Source organism: Spermophilus citellus (assembly GCF_964194105.1).
Source record: "Spermophilus citellus genome assembly, chromosome: 8".
NCBI lineage: Eukaryota > Metazoa > Chordata > Mammalia > Rodentia > Sciuridae > Spermophilus > Spermophilus citellus.
This window is the reverse complement of record NC_138189.1, coordinates 17,144,523-17,169,503: the sequence shown is the minus strand read 5'-3', so window position 1 is coordinate 17,169,503 and position 24,981 is coordinate 17,144,523. Positions and strand designations below refer to the sequence as shown.

The 24,981-nt window shown below is 39.0% G+C and overlaps 1 protein-coding gene across 2 annotated transcripts in view; it reads right to left on the bottom strand.

Moving 5' to 3' along the window:
- Positions 1-24,981, bottom strand: part of LOC308654915 (cytosolic beta-glucosidase) — a gene marked incomplete at both ends in the record, with an annotated part of 124,275 nt that overhangs the window by 54,646 nt on the left and 44,648 nt on the right. The window contains 2 exons of one of the 2 annotated variants that reach the window (XM_081304662.1): positions 14,063-14,186; positions 14,925-15,730. The exons of the other annotated variant lie outside the window; for it this stretch is intronic. Of the exons in view, the coding sequence (XP_081160788.1) occupies positions 14,063-14,186; positions 14,925-15,730 (930 nt within the window). The remainder of the gene's footprint in view (positions 1-14,062; positions 14,187-14,924; positions 15,731-24,981) is intronic. 2 annotated transcript variants of the gene reach the window in all.

The window sequence follows — 24,981 nt, the reverse complement described above, 5'->3', positions numbered from 1 at the left end:
TGTGTGTGTGTGTGTGTGTGTGTGTGTGTGAAATTCTGAGATTTACTAAACAACACATTAATCACTTTGCCATAGTACATGTCCTCTAAAAAACCTTAAAGTGATGAAACCATCATAGCTGTTTAGAAATGTGCAGAAAAATAAAACCATAGAAACTGAGAATTGTAGATTTTGAAAGAACCCTAATACAGAGCACTAAGCCCTTCCAACCCTTCCCTTCGCAGTGGAGAGCACTGAGATCCAGATGGTGTCGAATATACCATCTGGGCCACAGTGATGGATGACCTTAAACAAAAGTGTAAAGTGCAGATGTCAAATATGAGGAGAACATCAAACATCTTAGGTGTTCAAAGCATAGGTAGGCATAAATGATCTCATTTTATTTTCACAACTGGTTTTGATTTAAGTAGAATAGCAATTAACATTGCCCATTTCATAGATGAAGAAATTGACATTCAGAGAGTCCTAATGATGACTTTCCCACAGGCACACCAGTGGAACACAGGACTGATCCCATCCTCACTCTCCAAACCTTGCAGACTCTCTACTGCCAGGCTTTCTACTTGGCCAGGCTTCATGGGAAAGATGGGAAAGGTTCACAAAGCCATGGATGGAAGTAGGATAAAAGAAATAGGGGAGAGTCATTCAGTATACCTACGATAAGGTAACCTGAATAATCTATGGCTGAGTATATGTATATTTGTGGTCTGGGTATTCAGGTTGGTAGGACACAGATATTAGAAAGAGTTTCCTTCCTGGCTTTTCAAATTAAACAAAGAGAACTACCGTATGATGCAGCAATCCCACTGCTGGGTATACATCTAAAGGAAATGAAATCAGCATGTTGAAGAGACATCCGCACTCCCAAGTTCATTGCAGTTCAATTCACAAAAGCCAAGTCCTGGAATCCACCTAAGTGTCCATCAACAAATGAATGGATAAAGGAAACTGTGTTATACATGAAATTGAAATGCTGTATGGCCTTAAAAAGGAAGGAAATCCTGTCATTTGGGACATCAAGGACGCACCTGAAGGACATTATGTTCACTAAGACAAGCCAGGCACAAAAGACAAACACTCCATGTGCTCACTTGTATGTGGGATCTTAAAACGTTGATCCCACACAAGAAGACAGTGGAATGGTTGTAATCAGCATGTAGGCGGTAGGAGGGTTTGGGGAGATGTTGGTCAAAGGGTTCAGAATTTCAGATAGGAGGAGAGAGATCTACTGTACAACACAAAGATTATAATTAATAACAATGTATCATATTTTGGAAAATTGCTGAGGGTAGATTTTAAGTGTACTCACCACAAAGAAAATGATATGTGAGATAACGTATATGTTAATTAGTGCAATTTAGCCATTCTATAATGTAGAGATATTTAATGGCAAAATGTTGTACGTGACAAATGCATACAATTTTTGTCAATTTCTAAACATCAAGAAAAATCTCACAGGTCTATATATTAATGCCCACTAACAATTTTTGTGCACAGCCTTTGGATCCCGTTCTTTGTTCTCTGTTTTAACCTGGCTCCCCTTTGCTCTCATCCATCCAGCACAGTGGGAGGAGCAGCCTTGCTACCTGTGCCCAGTCAATCCAACATCCCACGCAACATATACCCAAAGACACACAAGTATATTTTATATGGCCCCTCTAGGGCTAAGAGATGAACTGCTTTGTAGGGGCCAAGGTGACAAAATTCTCCTTTGAGAAGCAATAAAACAGTGTGGGAACCTACATTCAGGAGTTCGGGTCTCTATTCTAAGATTACAATGCATTTTTAATTGCTTAGAGTTTCTAAAAGGTCATTGCATTAACTTTGGAGATCTTCCCTCCATTCTTAAGGGTTTTATGCACATTTAGAAAAACACAGGTGCTTAACACATTTTGTCCAGTTAAATGGGCCTCTGTGATCTGAAATTGGCATAGGCAGGTGGCTGCCAGGTCTGCACTACTTTGGGAAATGGATGTATTTCTCCTTTACGGGCTCTCCATGGGAAGGGGAAGAGAGAGGGAGAGGGATAATGCTGACAGACACCAGCAGGGTGATTCTGTGCTCAGCATCTTGTCTTGGTGGTATATCCAAGCTGCAAGATTTATAACCTTCTTGTTACAATGTATCAGCTTCAACACTTTCAGTGAAGTCTTCAATAACTTCGATGACATCTTGCTGAGGGGTTTTGTCATTAAAAGCCTAAAGCTGGTCATTAACAAACCTTCTCTGCAATCATCCACTGCTGTGCTAACTCAGGCATGGATCTGACTAGAAAGTTGGGCTGGCTCAGAAACTTTCCAGAAGGCTGCATTTTTTTCCCCCTGTGTGGGGTATATTTCTTTAGGGAAAGAAAATATAGTTCCCAATCATTTCATCATTTATTTCTCATTACCTATGGTCTAACCCTTCCCTGATAGACAACCATATTCAGCAAACATGTGTAGAACACTACAATATAACAGGCTCAGCACTCAGGGCTGAAGAGCTAATTATGAAAAGCACAACTCCAGCCCTTAGAGGATTCGTGGGGCCCCCAGAAAAAAATTAACCATCATTTACAGAATCCTTAGTAATGTGCCAGACCCTCTTTAGGTATTCTAAACATTATCAGGTTCATTTTTTAACCACCCTTTAGAAGACAGGTGCTCATAATTAACCCTGTTTTTAGAAATTAGGTGACTAAAGCTTTGTCTGCTTAAGGTTTTCCCCAAAGTCAATGAGAGCATAACTGTCAGGACCAGATCCCAAAACCCTTACCTTGGCTGGCACATTCATCTGCTCCAAAAAACAGAATTGGCCCAAGGAAAAGGAAAGATCGTGGAATTCCAGGTTGAAGAAAGATCAGAAGATAAGCCAAAGGCAGACATGCTGGACATGGAGGTGGTACAGGCTGGACACAGGTTGGACCCCCTTTCCAGGAGGATTTATGTCGTAGGTGGAGTCTTGCCCTTTGGGAGCAACTTCCCTGGCATCCCTTACTTTCTGACCCCCACAACAACACATCCATCTGTGTGTGTGTGTGTGTGTATGTGTGTGTGTACATGTGAACTCACTGCCACTGCCCTGGAGTCTGAGCGCCGCTGTTAATTTTATGAATGTCATAGAGATTCATATGATGGGAGGAAAGCTTAACTATTTAAGGATCAAAGAATGCCAGACATACAAAAGTCCATGTGGTGGGGCGATCCCCAGTTGCGTGCAGCTCGTTCTACTGTTGGTGATTTGCTTGTTCACCTCATCTGGGAACCTCTCGGATGGAAATGATGCAGTTGTGGCTTCTTCCCTACACCACCCCGCCTGGAATGGCCAAAGGCCAGTGTTCAAGCACATGCCAGAAGGTCCTCGAAAAATGTTGGAAAAACATGCAGCTTTGGGGAAATATTTTGCCATGCTTCAAAGGGGAAAAAAGAAGGATAGAAGAATAACCAGTCTTTGAATAGCATTTTTCAAATCTAACAAGGAAATTGACTTGGAGATGGTGGGTATATTTTTAATTGTGCACATTTTATAATAATAATAATAGTAATAATAATAATAATAATAATAATAATAATAATAATAATAATTACCATTTGTTAAGGAACTACTATGTAACCCATGAGCTATTAACTACTATGTACCAGTTAATAGCTCACGGGTTATATATAACTCATTAAATGCAATCTTTACAACAATCCTGCCAAAGGAAATATTATTCCCATATTTAAACATAAACAGAGGGTTAGATGGGTCAGGCAACTTACCAAAGCCCCTCTTTGAAAAATTTGCAGAACTAGCATGCAAGCCTAGTTATGTGCTATTTTAAGGTTTTGTTGTTGCTTTACTCTTCTCAGAATCTACAATCATGAAATATAACCTATTTAAAGATGTTTAAATACAATTAATACAAGGCTAAAAAGGCCCTTGCTTTTATATATATATATTAATTTTTCTTCTTCTATCCCAAAAGGAAACAGACACATTAGCTTACTTTTTACTACGTGACTAATTGCTATGAGATTTGACCTGAAGAGATCAGTGAGCCCTCCAGATCAATGATTGATCCAGCTATAGTGCCATCAGGTGCCCGTCCATGTGCGTGAGGTTGGAGGGAGGTCCCGTTTGTGGGAATCACAAAGCCATCATCCATCTGACACCTGGGTCTGGTGGGATCCAACTGCAGTGCTTTCCACAAATGTCTTCCTTGGTCTGTTATCATTTTTAATTGCTCACAGGATACTTCTTACCAGGAAGGTTCTTGCCAACAACGATCATCAGCACAACCTCAAAGGAGTCTCAGAAAATGAAGCAGTAAATTCAACGCAGTTCCTCTGATAAGAGGTAGTATATGGGGTGTCTGAGAGTGTCCAAGGTCATAGACCCTGTTACCTTTTCAGAGACAGCAGAACTACTTTTAACAAATATATGCAAGCCCAGAGTGCCAAAAGTAAAGGAAGAAGTTCTATGCAGAGACAAAAAGGCACTTTGACTCAGAGAGCCCTGAACTTAACACATCATATATGATAGCAAGATAATCAACAATAGTATTAATGACATACCAGTTCTGTCTTTTTCCAGTAAATATTACTTAGTAATTTCTTGATCCATCAACAACTAAAAAAAAAAGATCCATCAACAACTAAATAAAATTTATTTTAAAAAAAAGAACATGAATGCTGCCGGACTTCAGGAAAAAACTGGAATCAAAAGCTCAAGAGCCTCCTCCTTGCTCGTGTCCCCGCCCTATCTTGCCGCCTGAAGGAAGCTCTTATGGTGGGGCCCCCGCTCTGTGTGGTGGTGGGCTGCTGGAACCTGGTTTGGAGTTTTGCAGTTTTCGGCGGACACAACATCTTTGTTTGTATGTGGTGCTGAGGATCGAACCCGGGCAGCACGCATGCCAGGCGAGCGCGCTACCGCTTGAGCCACATCCCCAGCCTTTTTTTTTTTTAAGAGAGAGTGCAACAATTTTACAAATAAAAGCACTATGTAAGTGAAAGTCCCTCCCCACTTCCATGCTAGAAGATGCCAAGGAAAGAGAAGTGCTATAGGACTTCTCTGTGAGCCCAGGAAGAGTGGATGGTCATCCAGAAGCTTAAGTTCAGCATCAAATAAATTTACAAGAGTAAACAGTAACTCAGCAGTCAAACCAGAACAAGAAGTCACATGAGCATAAAAAAGCAAGTAAGAAAAGGAGTACAAACAATGAAGGACAGCCTAAATATTCAGGAGGACCTAGAGTCATCAGAAAAATGGCCATATAAAGAACTCAAGGAACACCTTAGACAGATGGAAAGGAACCATAAAGATCACATTGAAAATGAATTACATAAACAGATAAAAGAAGAAGTTAAGCATCTTTATCAGGAGATAGAGATTATAAAAAAGATCAAACAATAATTCTAGAAATGAAGGAAACGATAAACCAAATTAAAAACTCAATCAAGAGTATCACTAACAGAGTGGAGCAAGTAGAAGCCAGAACGTCAGATAATGAAGACAAAATATATCATCTTGAAAAGAGTCTAGCCAACTCAGATAGGCTGGTAAAAAATCACGAGAAAAACATCCAAGAGATTTGGGATAACATAAAAAAACCAAACTTACGAGTCATCGGGATAGAGGAAGGCACAGACATTCATACCAAGGGAATGAGTAACCTGCTGAATGAAATAATTACAGAAAACTTTCCAGAAATAAAAAAGGAAACAGATATACAAATTGTGGATGCATACAGGACACCGAGCACACAAAATCACAGTAGACCAACGCCAAGACACATTGTTATGAAGATATTCAATATACAGAACAAAGAGAAAATATTAAAAGCTACAAGAGAAAAGAGGCAGATTACATTTAGGGGTAAACCAATAAGGTTAACAACGGATTTTTCAACACAGACGCTGAAAGCGAGAAGATCCTGGAACAATGTATTTCAAACACTGAAAGACAATGGATGCCAACCAAGAATTCTGTATCCAGCAAAATTAAGCTTCAGGTATGGCAACGAAATAAAAATCTTCCATGATAAACAAAAGCTAAAAGAATTTGTAGCCAGAAAACCAGCATTGCAAAGCGTCTTGAGCAAAACACTACACGAGGAAGAAACGAAAAACAATAACCAAAACCATCAGTGGGAAGTGCCTCGGTAAAGACAGAGGACGGGGGGAAAGCTAATCATAGAAAAACAAACTAAATTAGAAAAAAAAAAGAGATAAATAATCAAACATGGCAGGAAGTACAAACCATATATCAATAGTAACTCTAAACGTTAATGGCTTAAACTCGCCAATAAAGCGACATAGGCTAGTTACATGGATTAAAAAAACAAATCCAACAATATGCTGCCTCCAGGAGACACATCTGATTGGAAAAGACATACACAGGCTGAAGGTGAAAGGATGGGAAAAAATATACCACGCACACGGTCCTCGTAAACAAGCAGGGGTGGCCATCCTCATATCGAATAAAATCAACTTCAAGACTAAGTTAATCAAAAGGGATAAGGAAGGACATTATATACTGTTAAAAGGAACCATTCACCAACAAGACATAACAATTATCAATATTTATGCACCAAATAATGGCGCTGCGATGTTCATAAAACAAACTCTCCTCAAGTTCAAGAATCAAATAGACCACAACACAATAATCATGGGTGACTTCAACACACCTCTCTCACCATTGGACAGATCCTCCAAACAAAAGTTGAATAAAGAAACTATTGACCTCAATATCACAATTAATAACCTAGACTTAACTGACATATATAGAATATATGAACCATCATCAAGTGGATATACTTTTTTCTCAGCAGCACATGGATCCTTCTCAAAAATAGACCATATATTATGCTATAAGGCAACCCTCAGTAAATATAAAGGGGTGGAGATAATACCATGCATTTTATCTGATCATAATGGAATGAAACTGGAAATCAATGATAAAAGAAGACAGGAAAAATCCTACATCACATGGACAATGAACAATATGTTACTGAATGATCAATGGGTTACAGAAGACATAAAGGAGGAAATCAAAAAATTCTTAGAGATAAATGAAAATATAGACAGAACATATCAGAATCTATGGGACACAATGAAAGCAGTTTAAGAGGGAAATTCATCGCCTGGAGGTCATTCCTCAAAAAAAGGAAAAACCAACAAATAAATGAGCTCACACATCATCTCAAAGCCCTAGAAAAGGAAGAGCAAAACAACAGCAAATGTAGCAGAAGGCAAGAATTAATTAAAATCAAAGCAGAAATCAATGAAATTGAAACAAAAGAAACTATTGAAAAAATTAACAAAACAAAAAGTTGGTTCTTTGAAAAAATAAACAAGATCGACAGACCCTTAGCCATGCTAACGAAGAGAAGAAGAGAGAGAACTCAAATTACTAACATACGAGATGAAAAAGGCATTATCACAACAGATGCTACAGAAATACAGAAGACAATTAGAACTTACTTTGAAAACCTATATTCCAATAAAATAAAAGATAGTGAAGACATTGATAAATTTCTTAGGTCATATGATTTGCCCAGACTGAGTCAGGAGGATACACACAATTTAAACAGACCAATATCAATGGATGAAATAGAAGAAGCAATCAAAAGACTACCAACCAAGAAAAGCCCAGGACCGCATGGGTACACAGCGGAGTTTTACAAAACCTTTAAAGAAGAATTAATACCAATACTTTTCAAGTTATTTCAGGAAATAGAAAAAGAGGGAGCTCTTCCAAATTCATTCTATGAGGCCAACATCACCCTGATTCCGAAACCAGACAAAGACACCTCAAAGAAAGAAAACTACAGACCAATATCTCTGATGAACCTAGATGCAAAAATCCTCAGTAAAATTCTGGCGAATCGGATACAAAGGCACATCAAAAAAATTGTGCACCATGATCAAGTAGGATTCATCCCTGGGATGCAAGGATGGTTCAATATACGGAAATCAATAAATGTTATTCACCACATCAATAGACTTAAAGATAAGAACCATATGATCATCTCGATAGACGCAGAAAAAGCATTTGACAAAGTACAGCATCCCTTTATGTTCAAAACATTAGAAAAACTAGGGATAACAGGAACTTACCTCAACATTGTAAAAGCTATCTATGCTAAGCCTCAGGCTAGCATCATTCTGAATGGAGAAAAATTGAAGGCATTCCCTCTAAAATCTGGAACAAGACAGGGATGCCCTCTCTCACCACTTCTATTCAATATAGTTCTCGAAACACTGGCCAGAGCAATTAGACAGATGAAAGAAATTAAAGGCATAAAAATAGGAAAAGAAGAACTTAAATTATCACTATTTGCAGATGACATGATTCTATACTTAGAAGACCCAAAAGGGTCTACAAAAAAGCTACTAGAACTAATAAATGAATTCAGCAAAGTGGCAGGATATAAAATCAACACACATAAATCAAAGGCATTTCTGTATATCAGCGACAAAACTTCTGAAATGGAAATGAGGAAAAACACTCCATACACAATATCCTCAAAAAAAATAAAATACTTGGGAATCAACCTAACAAAAGAGGTGAAAGACCTATACAATGAAAACTACAGAACCCTAAAGAGAGAAATAGAAGAGGATCTTAGAAGATGGAAAAATATACCTTGTTCACGGATAGGCAGAACTAACATTATCAAAATGGCGATATTACCAAAAGTCCTCTATAGGTTTAATGCAATGCCAATCAAATCCCAATGGCATTTCTTGTAGAAATAGATAAAGCAATCATGAAATTCACATGGAAAAATAAAAGACCCAGAATAGCAAAAGCAATTCTAAGCAGGAAGTGTGAATCAGGTGGTATAGCAATACCAGATTTCAAACTATATTACAGAGCAATAGTAATAAAAACAGCATGGTACTGGTACCAAAACAGGCGGGTGGACCAATGGTACAGAATAGAGGACACAGAGACTAATCCACAAAGCTACAACTATCTTATATCTGATAAAGGAGCTAAAAACATGCAATGGAGAAAGGATAGCATCTTCAACAAATGGTGTTGGGAAAACTGGAAATCCATATGCAACAAAATGAAACTGAATCCCCTCCTCTCGCCATGCACAAAAGTCAACTCAAAGTGGATCAAGGAGCTAGATATCATATCAGAGACTCTCTGTCTGATAGAAGAAAAAGTTGGCTCCGATCTACATATTGTGGGGTCGGGCTCCAAATTCCTTAATAGGGCACCCATAGCACAAGAGTTAATAACAAGAATCAACAAATGGGACTTTCTTAAACTAAAAAGTTTTTTCTCAGCAAGAGAAACAGTAAGAGAGGTAAATAGGGAGCCTACATCCTGGGAACAAATTTTTACTCCTCACACTTCAGATAGAGCCCTAATATCCAGAGTATACAAAGAACTCAAAAAATTAGACAATAAGAAAACAAATAACCCAATCAACAAATGGGCCAAGGACATGAACAAACACTTCACAGAGGAGGACATACAATCAATCAACAAGTTCATGAAAAAATGCTCACCATCTCTAGCAGTCTAGGAAATGCAAATCAAAACCACCCTAAGATACCACCTCACTCCAGTAAGATTGGCAGCCACTATGAAGTCAAACAACAACAAGTGCTGGCAAGGATGTGGAGAAAAGGGTACACTTGTACATTGCTGGTGGGACTGCAAATTGGTGCGGCCAATTTGGAAAGCAGTATGGAGATTCCTGGGAAAGCTGGGAATAGAACCACAATTTGACCCAGCTATTGCCCTTCTCGGACTATTCCCTAAAGACCTTAAAAGAGCACACTACAGGGATACTGCCACATCGATGTTCATAGCAGCACAATTCACAATTGCTAGACTGTGGAATCAACCCAGATGCCCTTCAATAGATGAATGGATAAAAAAAAAGTGGCATCTATACACCACGGAGTATTACGCAGCACTTAAAAATGACAAAATCATGGAATTTGCATGGAAATGGATGGCACTAGAGCAGATTATGCTCAGTGAAGCTAGCCAATTCCTAAAAAACAAATACCAAATGTCTCCTTTGATATAATGAGAGCAACTAAGAACAGAGCAGGGAGGAAGAGCAGGAAGAAAAGATTAACATTAAACAGAGACATGAGGTGGGAGGGAAAGGGAGAAAAAAAGGGAAATTGCATGGAAATGGAGGGAGACCCTCATTGTTATACAAAATTACATATAAGAGGTTGTGAGGGGAATGGGATAACAAACATGGAGGGAAATGAATTACAGTAAATGGGGTAGAGAGAGAAGATGGGAGGGGAGGGGAGGGGGGATATTAGAGGATAGGAAAGGTAGCAGAATACAACAGTCACTAATATGGCAGTATGTAAAAATGTGGATGTGTAACCGATGTGATTCTGCAATCTGTATTTGGGGTAATAATGGGAGTTCATAACCCACTTGATTCTAATGTTTGAAATATTATATGTCATGAGGTTTGTAATGTTGTGAACAACCAATAAAAAAATAAAAAAGAAGCTCAAGAGCCATTAGAAAATTATCCCTGTTTCTTGTCTCCACTTCCTTAATTAATGCCTGAGCATCTCCACTTCCCGCTGCTCAGAAATTTATATGGCAAAGTAAAGCCACCAATGGCTCACAAAGTTGCACAGTTTAAGAAGCATTCCAAGTGATTGGCCCAAGTTCTAAGTCTTAGGCAGAGATTGGCTCAGTCCATGTCACATGCCTGTAGTTAGACCAGTCAATTATCTGTTGAGAGGAACAGCCTTTGATCTCCCTTGCCAGGCTGTGGCTGTGGTAATCATGAGGATAGGGGGAGAGAGATGGTTCACAGAAAAGAAGGGATTTTGTTTTTAGCAAAGAGAGTTTTATCACAAAAGGATTCACTACCTACAAAAATCTATGAAAAAATATCTATCCATATACCTAGTGACAGATACACTTATTTATCGATTTTTTTGTCAGTTTGTAGATTTCTGCACATCTTAAAAGACTATATATGTTTTTTTTAAAAAATCAAAACAAAAATAATCTTATGCATTAGTTGCAAAGAATACTGTTTATTGTTAAAATTCAAAGAGAATATAAGTGCTAAGAAAATGATGTTTCAAATGCATGATATAGTGGCTCCTCAACTTATTATGTATTCATGTCCTAATAAACTCATCATTATGTCAAGACTGCATTTAATACACCCAGCCCCCTGACCATCCCAGCATAGCAGCATGGTACACTATAGTCTCGATTGTTCACCCTTGTGGTTTCAAAGCTGACTTAGAGCTATGGCTGTAAGTCCAGCATCACAAGAGAATGATTACATGCTTTCTAGTATAGTATGAAACCAATCCAGAAAAAGATCAAAATTCAAACTTCCACGTTTAGTTTCTATTACATGCAAACCTATTTCACACCATCACGAAGTAGAAAAATCACAAGTTGAACCACTGTAATTAAGAAATCTTCTGGGTTTTTTCCACTAGATAATTTAAAGACCAAATATGATATGATATGTACATGTTGAAAACAGGATTTTGTTGGTTAACCTTCTTCCCTCTCCTGACCCTTTGAAACCCAAATTCTCACAGTTTCCACTCTTCTGATATTTTTCTATCTTTAAATCATCTGAGTTTTAGGGTCCAACCCAAAGATTTTAGCATTAGAAATACTTAAAATTATTTTATATATCTATGAAATGTTCTTTAATGATTAGCAGTAAACAGAGCACCAAGCTAGAAATTAAAAAAAGACAATTTCTATTTTTCTCTCCTTTTCCAAATGTACCCAGACTAATCTTAGACAAATCATTTATGCTCCCTAAATCCATCTGTAAATCTGCTTGAATGTCTACCTGTCCTTCAGGATGAAATTCAGGCGCTTCAATGGGTTAACTATGAATAGAATCCATTTACAGGGAAAAGTGGGGAGAAACCTCAGAGAACAAAAGATTTCCCTCTTATCAAAAAATGAAGGTCACACTTCTCAGAGGAGGATATACAATCAATCAACAAGTACATGAAAAAATGCTCTCCATCTCTAGCAGTCAGAGAAATGCAAATCAAAACCACCCTAAGATACCATCTCACTCCAGTAAGATTGGCAGCCACTATGAATTCAAACAACAACAAGTGCTGGCGAGGATGTGGAGAAAAGGGTACACTTGTACATTGCTGGTGGGACTGCAAATTGGTGCGGCCAATTTGGAAAGCAGTTTGGAGATTCATGGGAAAGCTGGGAATGGAACCACCATTTGACCCTGCTATTGCCCTTCTCGGACTATTCCCTGAAGACCTTAAAAGAGCATGCTACAGGGACACTGCCACATCGATGTTCATAGCAACACAATTCACAATAGCTAGACTGTGGAACCAACCCAGATGCCCTTCAATGGACGAATGGATAAAAAAAATGTGGCATCTATACACAATGGAGTACTATGCAGCAATAAAAAATGACAAAATCATAGAATTTTCAGGGAAATGGATGGCATTAGAGCAGATTATGCTTAGTGAAGCTAGCCAAACCCTAAAAAACAGATACCAAATGTCTTCTTTGATATAATGAGAGCAAGTATGAACAGAGCAGGGAGGAAGAGTAGGAAGAAAAGAGTAACATTAAACAGAGACTTGAGATGGGAGGGAAAGGGAGAGAAAAGGGAAATTGCATGGAAATGAAGGGAGACACTCATTGCTAAACAAAATTACATATAAGAGGTTGTGAGGGGAATGGGAAAATAAACAAAGAGAGAAATGAATTACAGTAGATGGTGTAGAGAGAGAAGATGGGAGGGGAGGGGAGGGGGGATAGTAGGGGATAGGAAAGGTAGCAGAATACAACAGTCACTAATATGGCATTATGTAAAATTGTGGATGTGTAACTGACGTGATTCTGCAATCTGCATTTGGGGTAAAATTGGGAGTTCATAACCCATGTCAATCTAATGTATGAAATATAATATGTCAAGAGCGTTGTAATGTTGTGAACAACCAATAAAAAAAATGTAAAAAAAATAAATAAATAAAAAAAAAGTAAAAAAAAAAAAAAAAAAAAAATGAAGGTCAACCAAAGGAAGAATCTATTTTGTGTGTAATACAAAATAATTATTTTGCTTGGATCAAATTGTAGGAATCCAATTGCCTCTGTCAATAAACTCAAGGACTGAGCAAGAGATCCAGTCAACATATTTTAGAAAAAGACGGCTTTCCGTCAGTTTCCAGAATTTCTTCTATTCTCAGTATAATAGTGAAAACTTTTGGAAAGAATGTTATTATTCTGGGACTTTCAAATAAAATGATGAAAAATGAGTATGGCTACTATGCTTTAAAAAAAAGAAAATTAGAAGTCTCATTTTTGCACGGTATTTTGCTGCTACGATACGATCCCTTTATAGGGAGAAAGAACGAAATTTATGAAGCAACAGTTCCAAGCAGTAATATTCCAAGAGGAAGCTAAAGAAGGGAGCTGGGAGGCTGTCTGGTCTAGAAATGGGTTACCTACTAAATATGATTCCTTTTGATGTCTTTGCAAATACAAAAAGAATTACATGGAAAGACAGAGTTTCCAGAATAATAGTATCAACCTGAAACACAATTCACATATTTTCTAAGACCAAAGCTTCTTCTTTTTTGGGTTTCTTGGTTACAAGTTAATGGTACATACATTGATGGAGGACTCGTGCCATTTTGAGGTTTATTGTATAAACACTGAATTTGGATCCTTAAAAAATCCTGTCCATTCATTTCTTGGTAGTTAGGATATTAAAATATGCAATAAAAAAGTGTGTTGTAGTCGGTAGTGCTAATCTTTTTGTAATAATTAATGTTCTTTCCCACCAGTCACCACTCCTTTTATTCTTGTCACCCTCACCCAGGAGCCACAAAATTCAGAAGACAGTGACATTTTACTTGATTCAATTTCAGGAGGTTGACGGAAGACCAAACCCCACCTTCCTCTTTCCTAAATACTTTTTCTCTCCTCTCCTAATTACATGGCTTTGTACTGATTTACATGAATTTCAGCTTTCAAAATCATTGGTCTTTGCTGAATGCAAATAAGCACATGGGAAAATTATATTAAGTTTGCACAATTGATCTTTCATCATTTCAAATGGTACCTTTGAACATTTCCTGAAATGTCTGTCTGAAATACTCCCAACGCTGAGTGTCATCAAGAGATGGGGGGTCACGCTGGGGAAACCCATTCTCAGTGATGTAAATTACAGGGTTATTATACGTATCCTAGAACAAGAGAGCAGAAGTTTTATTCCAAACAGATGTTTAAAAAAAAAAAAAAAAAGCTCATAAAATCAGGTGCATTACCCTCAATCTTCTTGAAGCTACAACCCCAAAACTAGTTTTCATCAAATTGCACTGACCCTATTAACTTAATTTTCCACATGCTGACCTTTTATGACTAACAATGGAAAAGCAAAACTGTGCAAATGTCCATGAAGACAGTCAAATGACTCTTATTATAATGAGAAGACAGAAATATCTTTCTTCCCATCAGCATCTGCTGATTGTCACTGCTCCTTAACCCCTTAGTCCCCCTGGTAGCCACATTCCCTGCTCCCCACAGGAGGGGTCCTCGAAACTGATAACTTGAAATTTTAATTTCAGCCACCTGGATGTCATCCAGTGGAATGGAGACTCAGAAAGGCTCCAGCCCTATCTTTCCTTAAAATGCCCTTTTAATAATCACTGTTGTGACACCAGCTGGACAAATGCATGCAAGCTACTGCTACAACCATTGCTGACTTTAACAACAAATTCTGAAGTTGACTGCAGGTTTTAAGCCCATTACTAGCTGCTTAACCCTCACCAGCTCACTCCTCAATCTGTTCTTCCCAGGACAACAAATGGACATCATATTAACTGAAATCACCCACTTTTAGTTCCATATACACTCATACACATGCCTGATTGCCATCCTCACATATTTGGGTACACACAGACAGAAACAAATAATGCATTTACCTTAATGTATTTCAGTGATTTACGTATTCCCCACGGCACCACATAGACCCAGTTAACACCTTCCCAAGATGGATCTGGAAAACTATCAACTTGCAAATCCTGCCAAAAGTCCAGTTTTTCTTGTTCTTCTTTCTTAACCTCTGGGTGCTTGATGAGCCGAGTTGTATAGTATTGCACAGCAAAGAAATCAGCAGTGCCTTTGATCATTTTCTTCTCTTCCTCGGTAAATTCTGGAAGCTTCGATGATGGAAACCCTTGCTTTTTACTCATGGATGCAATGTGGGACTTGACAAGATCAGGATAATCACCATCAATGAATATAGGTTTAGCAAAGAAATCTAATGCAAAAGCAGATGCTCTTTTAACAGCCTCCTGGTCAGCCACTGAGTTGGGATCTCCGGGTTCCAACCAGACATAAAACAATGATAGAGACACCTTACCCTTCTGCTCTTTTCGGAATAAGGAATCATAGCTGTGCCAGGCTCTGGCATGAGCCTTAATCAAATTATGAGCTGCCTGATAACCTGCAGGCCCAAAGTGAGGTATACCAGGAGCAAAACTGCCCATGTCATATGCCAGCACAGCAAGAGTGTTAGGCTCATTTATGGTGATCCAATGCTTGACTCGATCCCCAAAGGTCTTGAAGCAAAACTGAGCATATCTGTCAAAGGCTTCAATGATTGCCTCTGACAGCCAACCTCCTTGGTCTTCTAAAGCCTGAGGCAGATCAAAGTGGTAGATGGTCACTATGGGTGTAACCCCATTTGTCAACAAATCGTCAATGATCTTGTTGTAGTAGTCAATTCCTAAGAGAGAGGAGGAAAAAAAGAAGAAGAAGTGAGAAATTGTTTTTAGCATGTTGGCTATAAATTTTAAGCGAGAAAGGATCAAGAGGATTTCTTATTCAATGAGGTTTATTACTTCCCACAGTATAATCATTGAGAAGCTAGAAGAAAACGTGGAAATCCCAGAAAAGACTGGCTGATGGGGGAGTGGGAATGTGATGGGGTGACATCATGGAAAGACACTTATTCTGAAACTAGATACATTTGGGCAAGTCACTCTCATCCAAGATTGTGTTATTGTCACACTTACTGAAATTGTTCGATTTGATTCTTTGTATGTCAAACTTTACCTATTAAACCCACTAGAATAGAAGCCCCAGGACAGCAGGAATCTTGACTTTGTAATTCAGCTCTGGATTCCCAAATCCTGGGATAGTACCAGAAATTTAGTAGGTAATAAATGTTTGTGGAATGAATGAATATCGGAAGTATTGGATAGAAAGTAAAGGATTGATTCAGATGGCTGATTTAATGCTTTTCCAGACCTATTAGCTTCACGAGTCTAAGAAAGAAAAACTACTGAGCCTGAACAGCATCTCTCCCCAGAATGAACGTTCCAAGCAGAGTCAGAGGCTCAGGACATTGTGAGGACCTGGCTAGGGTTTGCTCTAAATTTCTGACAGGGTGCATGGAAATACATAGCCAGACTGGGTTTCAGCTGATCCTCCCCGGACAGCTTGTGTGGGAGAACGCTTTCAGGACTGTTGCCAAGTTCAGAAGGACTTTATTAAGTTGAAGAGGCTCTGCCTCAGGACCCACAGTCAGGAAGATATTGGTCCAGCCTCATGATGACCCTCACCTGGGAGGAGATTTTCCAGTACAGATAGATGTCAGTGCTACACGTGGTTTTGCGTGTAAGAGTATGGAGGAAAATGAACCTTAGAAGACAGCAGCTGTGCTGTTTGAAGAGGTTGTTGACTGAACAGAGATACAAAATCATGCACAGAATTGTGTATGTTAAAAGTTTGCCTAAAAGACTGGTTCCCTCTCCCGGCCCCCGATAGCTTAGGATCCTCCAATTTAAAAAAAAAAATTAATTCAGACTTTGGCATTGCGTCATCAATCCAGTCATTCATTTGTTAAATGTTTAACTATAATCTGATGGAGAAATTATTATATGCTGGACATATAAACATGAACAAGGTAAACACCATCCTCCTCCTCAGGAAACTTATCAGGAGGGACTAGAGATAAACTTATAAACCAATGCAACACGGTACTACTAGTAAAGATAAAATATAGAGCCTTAATTTAAAATGTGGTAAAGGGTACCCAGGCTACACTTGGAGCATTTGAAAACTTAATGTGCATAATGACTCTCCAGAGTGAACAATAGTGCCAGGCTAACTAAATGCTGTCCTAACTCCTTCACCTGGTAGCTCTGTGACATTGGGCAAGTTACTTGATCTCTCTGAATTATCTTACCTCTCTGTGAAGTATAGTTAATAATAGAAACCTATTTCAATGAATTATGATGACAGTTGCATGAGTGGATAAATTGAACATGCTTAGAACAGTTCTTAGCATCTGGTAAGGACCTAGTACAGGTGAGCTATTATTCTAGAAATAATTTTTATTGTTATTGTTATTAGTGACAACCAAGCCAATACTAAAAAGGTGACTATAAATCACCCACAGAAGAGATCCAGGAAGAGAAAAGGGGGAAAGGAATGTGCCAAAGACCAAAGGAGATATAGAAATAAAACACCCAAATGAGAAAAGTAGGATATTTAGTTTTCTATAGCTGGGGAGTCAGCAAACATCACCTGCAATTGGAGGGACTCAAAAGCCAACAAAAAAGAAAAAACACAGCCTGGTTCAATAGTGCACCTGCAATCTCAGCAGCTTGGGGCTGAGGCAGGAGGATCTCGAGTTCAAAACTAGCCTCCGCAAACTTAGCAAGGCACTAAGCAACTCAGTGAGACCCTGTCTCTAAGTAAAAAATTTAAAAAGGATTGGGGATGCGGCTCAGTCGTTAAGAGTCTTGGATTCAATTCCCAGTACAAAAAGAAGAAGAAGTGGCAGGGAAGAGAAGAATGAAAAGAAAAGAAGAAAAGCTGTATAGAGTTTGGTGTTTTGTTTGTTTTTAAAGGAGAAGTCTTCAGGTTACTGGTTACTGGCACAAGGAAGCAGGAGGAAGGCTAAATAGAAGCAGGGTGTCCCATGTGGTTGGTTTGGGGAAGGTATTTGGCTTCCTCTGATTGGGACTGAGTGGGAAGCAGGGCGGTGATGGTGGGACAAACACACAAGCTGCTGACCAAGTCCTGACTATTCTGGGCTGATGGCTTCAGAGATGTGATTTCGCTTCTGGTGTTTCTTACATAGGTCAGAGTTTTATTTTCATATAGAATTATAGCTATTTTGTCTGTTCATCATTTTTCATTCTCTTAGAAGAGTATGACTCTTTCAGGCAGTAAGTTCAGTATAAGGTGAATGTACAGCCCACCAGAAATGAGAGTGGGGGAGAGGTTAGCAAGGTCACCAGAAGCCACGTTATGCACAGTCTCATGCTGGCTCTCTGCCTAAGTGATATTATTAACAATAACTCATTATTTAGCAAACTGGAACATTGTGTGAATCATGTATCACAACTGCATATTTGGGAGATGCATTTCTATGCTATTTCTCACTGAGTAAGCAGAATAACTCCTTCTCCTCCCAAAGATGCCTGTGCCCTAAACCACAGAGTGAATGAATATATTATCTTATGTAGCAAAAAGAGACTTTGCTAATGTGACTAAGGTAAGGACCTTAAGATGGGAAGATGTCTCTAGCTTGTTCAGGAGGACCCCACATAACCACATGAATCCTAGGAATAGAAGTCAGTCAGAGATATGAACCAACAAGAGAAGAGAGGGTGGTAGCTGGAGAGGGATTCAACCTGCCATTGCTGGCTTAGAAGATGAAGAAAGGAGATCACTGAGCCCAGAAATGCAGGTGGCCTCAGGTGAGAGTCCCCAAGGACCTACAACCACAGGAATTAACTAAGACCCAACTCTCCCACATAGGCTTCAGAAATAAATGTCGCCTTGCTGGCATCTGGATTTCAGCCTTGGAGAGACCTGAGTCAGACGCCTGGCCCACAGAACTCTAAGGTAACATATGCAAGTAGCCATGTTTCTGGTCATTCAGAGCAGTAGCAATAGAAGACTAATACACTCACCAAAATTTATAAAGCTTTTCTTTTCTCTCTTGGTGGAAGCATTTCAGGAACCCATCTCTGTGCCCCTGTGAGCCCACATTTTCTCATTTGTAAATGGGAATATCAAAACTGATATGATGGAATTATCTTGGTATTGTTAATGCAAGTTTTTTTAGTCAACTCTGTTCAATGGCTTTAATCATAAAATAATGTTAGCATTCCCTTACTGAACTCATGCTATATATACCAGATGTCATGTTTTTGCTTTATCCTAGCACTAAGTCCAAGATATGGATACTTTTACTACTATTAAATTTATGAGAAAACTGATGTTCAGAGAGTCTCAGTTGTCAAATGGAACCACCAACATTTAATCCCAATTTGTCTCACTACAAAGACTGTATACAATATAACACTTTTCATGTTTACTAATGTTCCAGAGCCAGAAAATGTGACAGTTTCACTAAGCTTAATATTCGCCTATTACAGACCTGATCACAATACCAGGTCTTTTCTATTTTTCCTTTAGGAGTCAATTAATGTAATGCAAACAACATGAAAAATCATGAGTTGTATTGAAAATAGATCAATTGTTCAAGTAACAGAGTATTGAATAATTAATATTTAATATCCCAGATCTGAGCAACTTTATTTCTGATTAGTACAGTTTATTCAATACTGTAACAAAATTTTTCCATGAGGTAGTGGAGTGGGGTTTTTAATGGCCAAGACCCACACTCATACAATTTAGTCAAAGGATCAGGATAAATCATTCAGCAACCCTACACCTAAGTTTCCTCATCCGTGAAAGGGAATTTCCACAGAACCACCTCAGGACTACCTTGGTGAATGAGACCAAATTGTCAATAGACATTAAGCTTTATTTATCAAACAGATACAATTCAGTGACGACAACTAATTCTCTGAATAAGCATGAATTTTGCACTGATCATCGATTACCAATCTAGAGATCTTGAAACTTTAGGGGGTAATTTGGATCCTGCTCTGCTTCTGGATATTTAGGACAGGGTTGGTGATTTTGAGAATTAGAACTTCTGTAACCTTTCATAGCCAATAACACAGTCTCTGCTTTATTCAACCCATTTCTGATTGTTTGGCCTTTGAAAATATGAAGTATATTTGAGTTAAAATTCTCTAAATATAAGAAAATAAGCCAGCCCAGACTAACTAAAATATCAAGGTGGTACTGGGGGCAGTTGGGTGGTGGAGGTGAAGTATGCTGGGTATTATTTGAAATGACAGGGAGTTATCAAGCACCCAACAACAGAAAAGTAAAGAAATAAATAACTACAGCTGGGATCAAGGGAATTGAAGTTAGAAGCTGAGAAATCCTATGTCTTGTCCAGTGGGGGAAATGGTCTCTCCTTGCACTTGCTCCATTGCCCTCCTTCTTTCAGAACCAATATTCTGCATGTGCCCAATTTTCTGTGGTCTCAAAATGGCCACACCATCTGCAAAAGCCCTGGTGCCCTCCACCAACCAACTCTGACCCTCAGTGTCTGCATTGCAAACACGGTTGAGAGAGGAATACTACGGGGAAAACTCAGTGTTTTCAACAAGGTCACAGGAGTCAGATATCACAGGGGATGAAGGCTTTCCTCTGTCCTATCAACTGTGTCTGGGAGTGGAGCAGAATTATAGAGTACAAAGAAAGGTGTGAATACCTTCTAAAAGGAGGTGACTGGATCTTGCAAAGATGATGCTTCCAGATTAAAACAACAACAACAGCAACAAAACTATAAATACTGTAACAAGAATTCATTTTGATCTTGTGTCTAACATGTCAAATACACATAGCTCACTTTGGTTCACACCTCTCACACAATTCTTACCAATTAATTTCTTTAATAGGTCCTCTTGTCACACTGCCTGTATTAGTTAGCTATTGCTGCTGTAACAAGTTACCACAAACTTCAGAGGACCAAACCACCACAAATTCATCATTTCATAGCTCTGAAGGTGAGAATTCCAATTGAAATCACGATGTAGCCACTCCTTCTGGAGGCTGTAGAGGAGAATCCACTTCCTTGCCTTTTCCAGGATGGGAGGCCCCCTGAATGCTCTTCCTTGGGGCCCATGCTTCCAACTTCATCCTCATTCTTCCCCTCAGTCCTCTGCTTCTGTCTTCTTATCTCCTCTCCCTGGCACTAATCCTCTCTCCTCTCTCTTGTAAGGGGCCCCTGTGATCACAATGGGACCACACAGATGTCCCAGGGTCATGTCATCTTGAGATCCTTAATTTAATCTGTAGAATTCCTTTTACAGTTAATCTAATATATTCTCAGCTCCTAATATTCAAGACAAGGACATGTTTAGGGAGATCATTATTCAGCCTAATATAGGGTTCAACATAGAATATGAGGTTAATGTTTGTTTAGTTAATTAAATCATTCCCACGAAGTGCTCTTCTATTTTAAATTTTAACATGAACAAGAAATTCTGCATAAATATTCCCTTTTTGTCTTTTTTTTCATTCCAATACTTGGGTCTCCTACTAATCACCTGAAACTTACTTTCAAGGCAGATATGAAAACGTGCTTGGACAGTTGAGAAATGCAGAAATATGTGATTTGAGTTGCCAGCTCAATCTCTTCTTGTTAAGCCTTGAAAACTTGACATTTGAAAGAGAAAGGCTATGTAACAATTCCACTTTGTAAGATATTCTTCCAGTTTGGGGACATAGAATTTTATAAGGTTCCAAAGGTCCCATAATCAAGCTTTAAACTGGGTAGTCAAACCCACACACAATGGGGGTGAGGATTCCTTGAAAAGGACAGGGACAGGGATTTTCTAATTCTTTCCACGTTTTTTGAGAAAATGTTCAAATGGAAAAAAAAAAAAAAACAAACGATGGCCTTCCTGAGTTAAAACAGTTCCAATCGCTTCAACAGATCACTGCACAAGAATGAGCAACTGCTTATTGAAATTCTGCCTCCTGGAAACACCTCCAGTGCCCTCTTGTTCAGGGAAAAGTCTGTAATATTAATCAACTGTGGCTTTACCAAAGCTGGGGCCAAATGCAAAAAGCTTGATTCTGCAGGCACGTGCCGGCCGCATGAGCTTGGCGTGACTTCCCAGTGCTCTTTGGGTGACTCCAAGGAGTCCAGCGCCACACCTCCACCACCTTCCTGCCCCAGTTTTTCTGATTCCCTGATCTTAGACTGGTGACCTACAGTGTGTCCCCATGGACTTCTGTATATCTTAACTTGGCTCTAAAAAGCTTGCTATGTTGACATATTGGGAGAAGTCTATAATCCTTCATCTAAAAATTTTGGAAAGAAAGGTGTTTAGAATTTTTTATTTTAAAAAAGAAACACAGAGCATATATCAAATATTAAATTATCACCACAAGTGGGGCTGAATCAATATTCCTTAATATTTCTGCAGCAAAATATATAAATAAACTCATGAAATAGAATAAAATAAGATTATGGGAAAAAACATTTTTTACATCCATTTTTAGGTCAACTGGTGGTACTACTTTAGCCTTAGAAAAATCCTTGGAATCTTTTAGAATTTAGAATTTCACACAAGGAATTGTGGGATTGTGGACCAGTATAACATATTGATGGGGATTATGATTAGAGGTAATAGTACTAGTAGCAGTTAAGTGGTAGTAGGAATATTTTGTTGTTTACCATACAAATGGGGGCACAGGAAAACAGACTCCTAGAATCAGTGGAAAGAATCTTAGTGACACAGAGTGTCCATTTCCTTTTACCAACAGGGAAGTAGAGCACCAAGTGCTTTGATGAGCCTGTAAATGAACCCTAAGCTGAAGGCTGAGTTTTGATGTTAGACAGACATAGGTTGATCTCAGTCCTAACTAAATTTGTCATCTTGGAAGTTTTATATTCAGCCTACACCCACGTTAACATTATACCCTCTGTTTTGAGAGGCTCTTTACTCAGAGGGCACTTATGAGCATTAAATTTGCCAAAGTAAGTACAATGTTTGGCACAGCAAGCTATACATCCTACATGTTCAATAAAAAGCAAAAATTCTTCAGTGGTGATTTTTATCATTGCTATTGACCTAATTCAATTAAATTTAGTAACCATTTATTGAATTCCTCACTATAAGGCACTGGACTAAGTTACAGGAGTGTGCAGGGCAGAATTATCTGCACAGTACACTGTAAGCAACTCAAGGGATTCCCTTAGATCTGCATTGTGAGCACCTAGCACAGTCTCTGATGCACAGTAGACACTTTGGATGAACGGAAATAAACTCAAGGTACTGAGAAACAAACAGTGGATATAAAAATGGTAACAATGAAGAGTGTGACAAACACCTTAACAGCTTTTCAAAGTGCTATGGGAACAGAAAAAAATTTATATATATATATATAGAGTGGCTTGGAACAGAAGAAGACTTTAAAGATGAAGTATTTGTGCTATGCTTTTAGGCCTAAGCAGCAAGCTAGGCCTTCAGTGGGTGCAGCTGGGGTCAGGGAAAGGCCATTCCAGGCAGAAGGAAGAGTGTCAGCAAAGTCCTAAGAAAGCAGAAAAGTGCAAAGTATGTTAGATAAGGATTGGGCTGTGTGCTAGGGAGATGATGTGGGGGAATCACGTGGAACACAGGCAAGGGGAAACAGCTTGCAAAGCTGTGGGAGTGGGCGAAGACTAAGTCTAATAGAACTTGATATGATATAGAAAGGAGTAGAGACTGGATATTGAGGTTTGAGATGGCTGAAAATTTTTTATTTTGCCTTTTTTCAGAAAGAAATGATCCAGACTAATATGACTTAGACCAAGCTTTAGGAAAATGGCAGTAGTAGTATTTTATAGGAAGACTCAAAGAACAAACAGGGAAAGTAGGTAGACCCATTGGGGTCTATCAAAAAGCCTTTGGTGGAAATGATAAACATCTAATCCAGGGCAGAGGGGGAGTTAGGAGGGGAGAGAATAAGTGGGCACAAGGAGAATGGACCTTGTTTGGCAGCCAATTAGATATTGGAAACAAAAAATGAGAGAATTCAAAGATTACTTTTTGTTCTTTAGACCTTGGGGTACGGTAGTACCGAAGAAAAGGGAACATATAGATGTTGAATTAAGAAGGCAGAAAATGATGAGTTCACTTTTAAAAGGAACAACAAATTACCACTTGTTCAAAGTCAAAAACAAAATGAACCACGGATGTCAGGAAAGTACACATTCAACCAACAGCAATCATTCAGGGGCCGGTGTCTTCAGAACCAAGCAATGGGCCTGCTTACCCTGCACTGTCCCTATTTGCGGGAGGCTGCCCAAAGGCCAGAGCTTCATGTGGGCCCATAAGTGGTGGCTCCATGTCCCATGAGGAGATCACGCCTACTTACACAAAATGAGCACTGCAGGTGCTCACGGCCACCTAGGATTTGTCATCGTGGGTTGTTGTGTGTGGGGATCTCACAACTAGCTCATAAAGAGTCCCAGGCTATCAGTGAAGGCGCAGGTGTGGGAAGTGTGGGCCACCAAGGTGCCCTCACCCTGGAGCCACCCACCTTCCTACCCTGCATTCAGAGACTCTTGTTAAACTTTCACTGGTGGCCCCTCACTTGTTCTCCCAGTCTCAGCCGATGAGCAATGCAAAATCTTTTCCAGGAGGAAGTAGTAATAAAGGATCATTATTAAGAAGCCATATGTTGTAATGCAGGGGTTGGCAAACTTTTCCTATAAAGGACCAGAGAGTAAAGACTTTAGGCTTCGCGGGCCATATGGTCTCTGCCACAACTACTCAATCCTGCCATCAGAGTGAGAAAGCAACCATAGACGATGTGTGATGAATGGGCATGGCCCTGTTCCAATACAACTTTATTTAAGAAAACAGGTGGCAAACCAGATTTGGCCCTTGGGTCATTATTTTCCAGTCCTGTTAGGTGGAAGGGGCTTAGCCAGAGCTTAGGTTTAGATTTCAAATCTACCATTTTCCCAAAATGTCAATTGGACACACACCTCTGTCAGATATCATTATACCTTTCTTATTGGTGGTGAGAATTCGAGAAAAACGAGTCTAGAAATGCCTAATAAACAATAGACATTTGGGCTGGGAATGTGGCTCAAGCGGT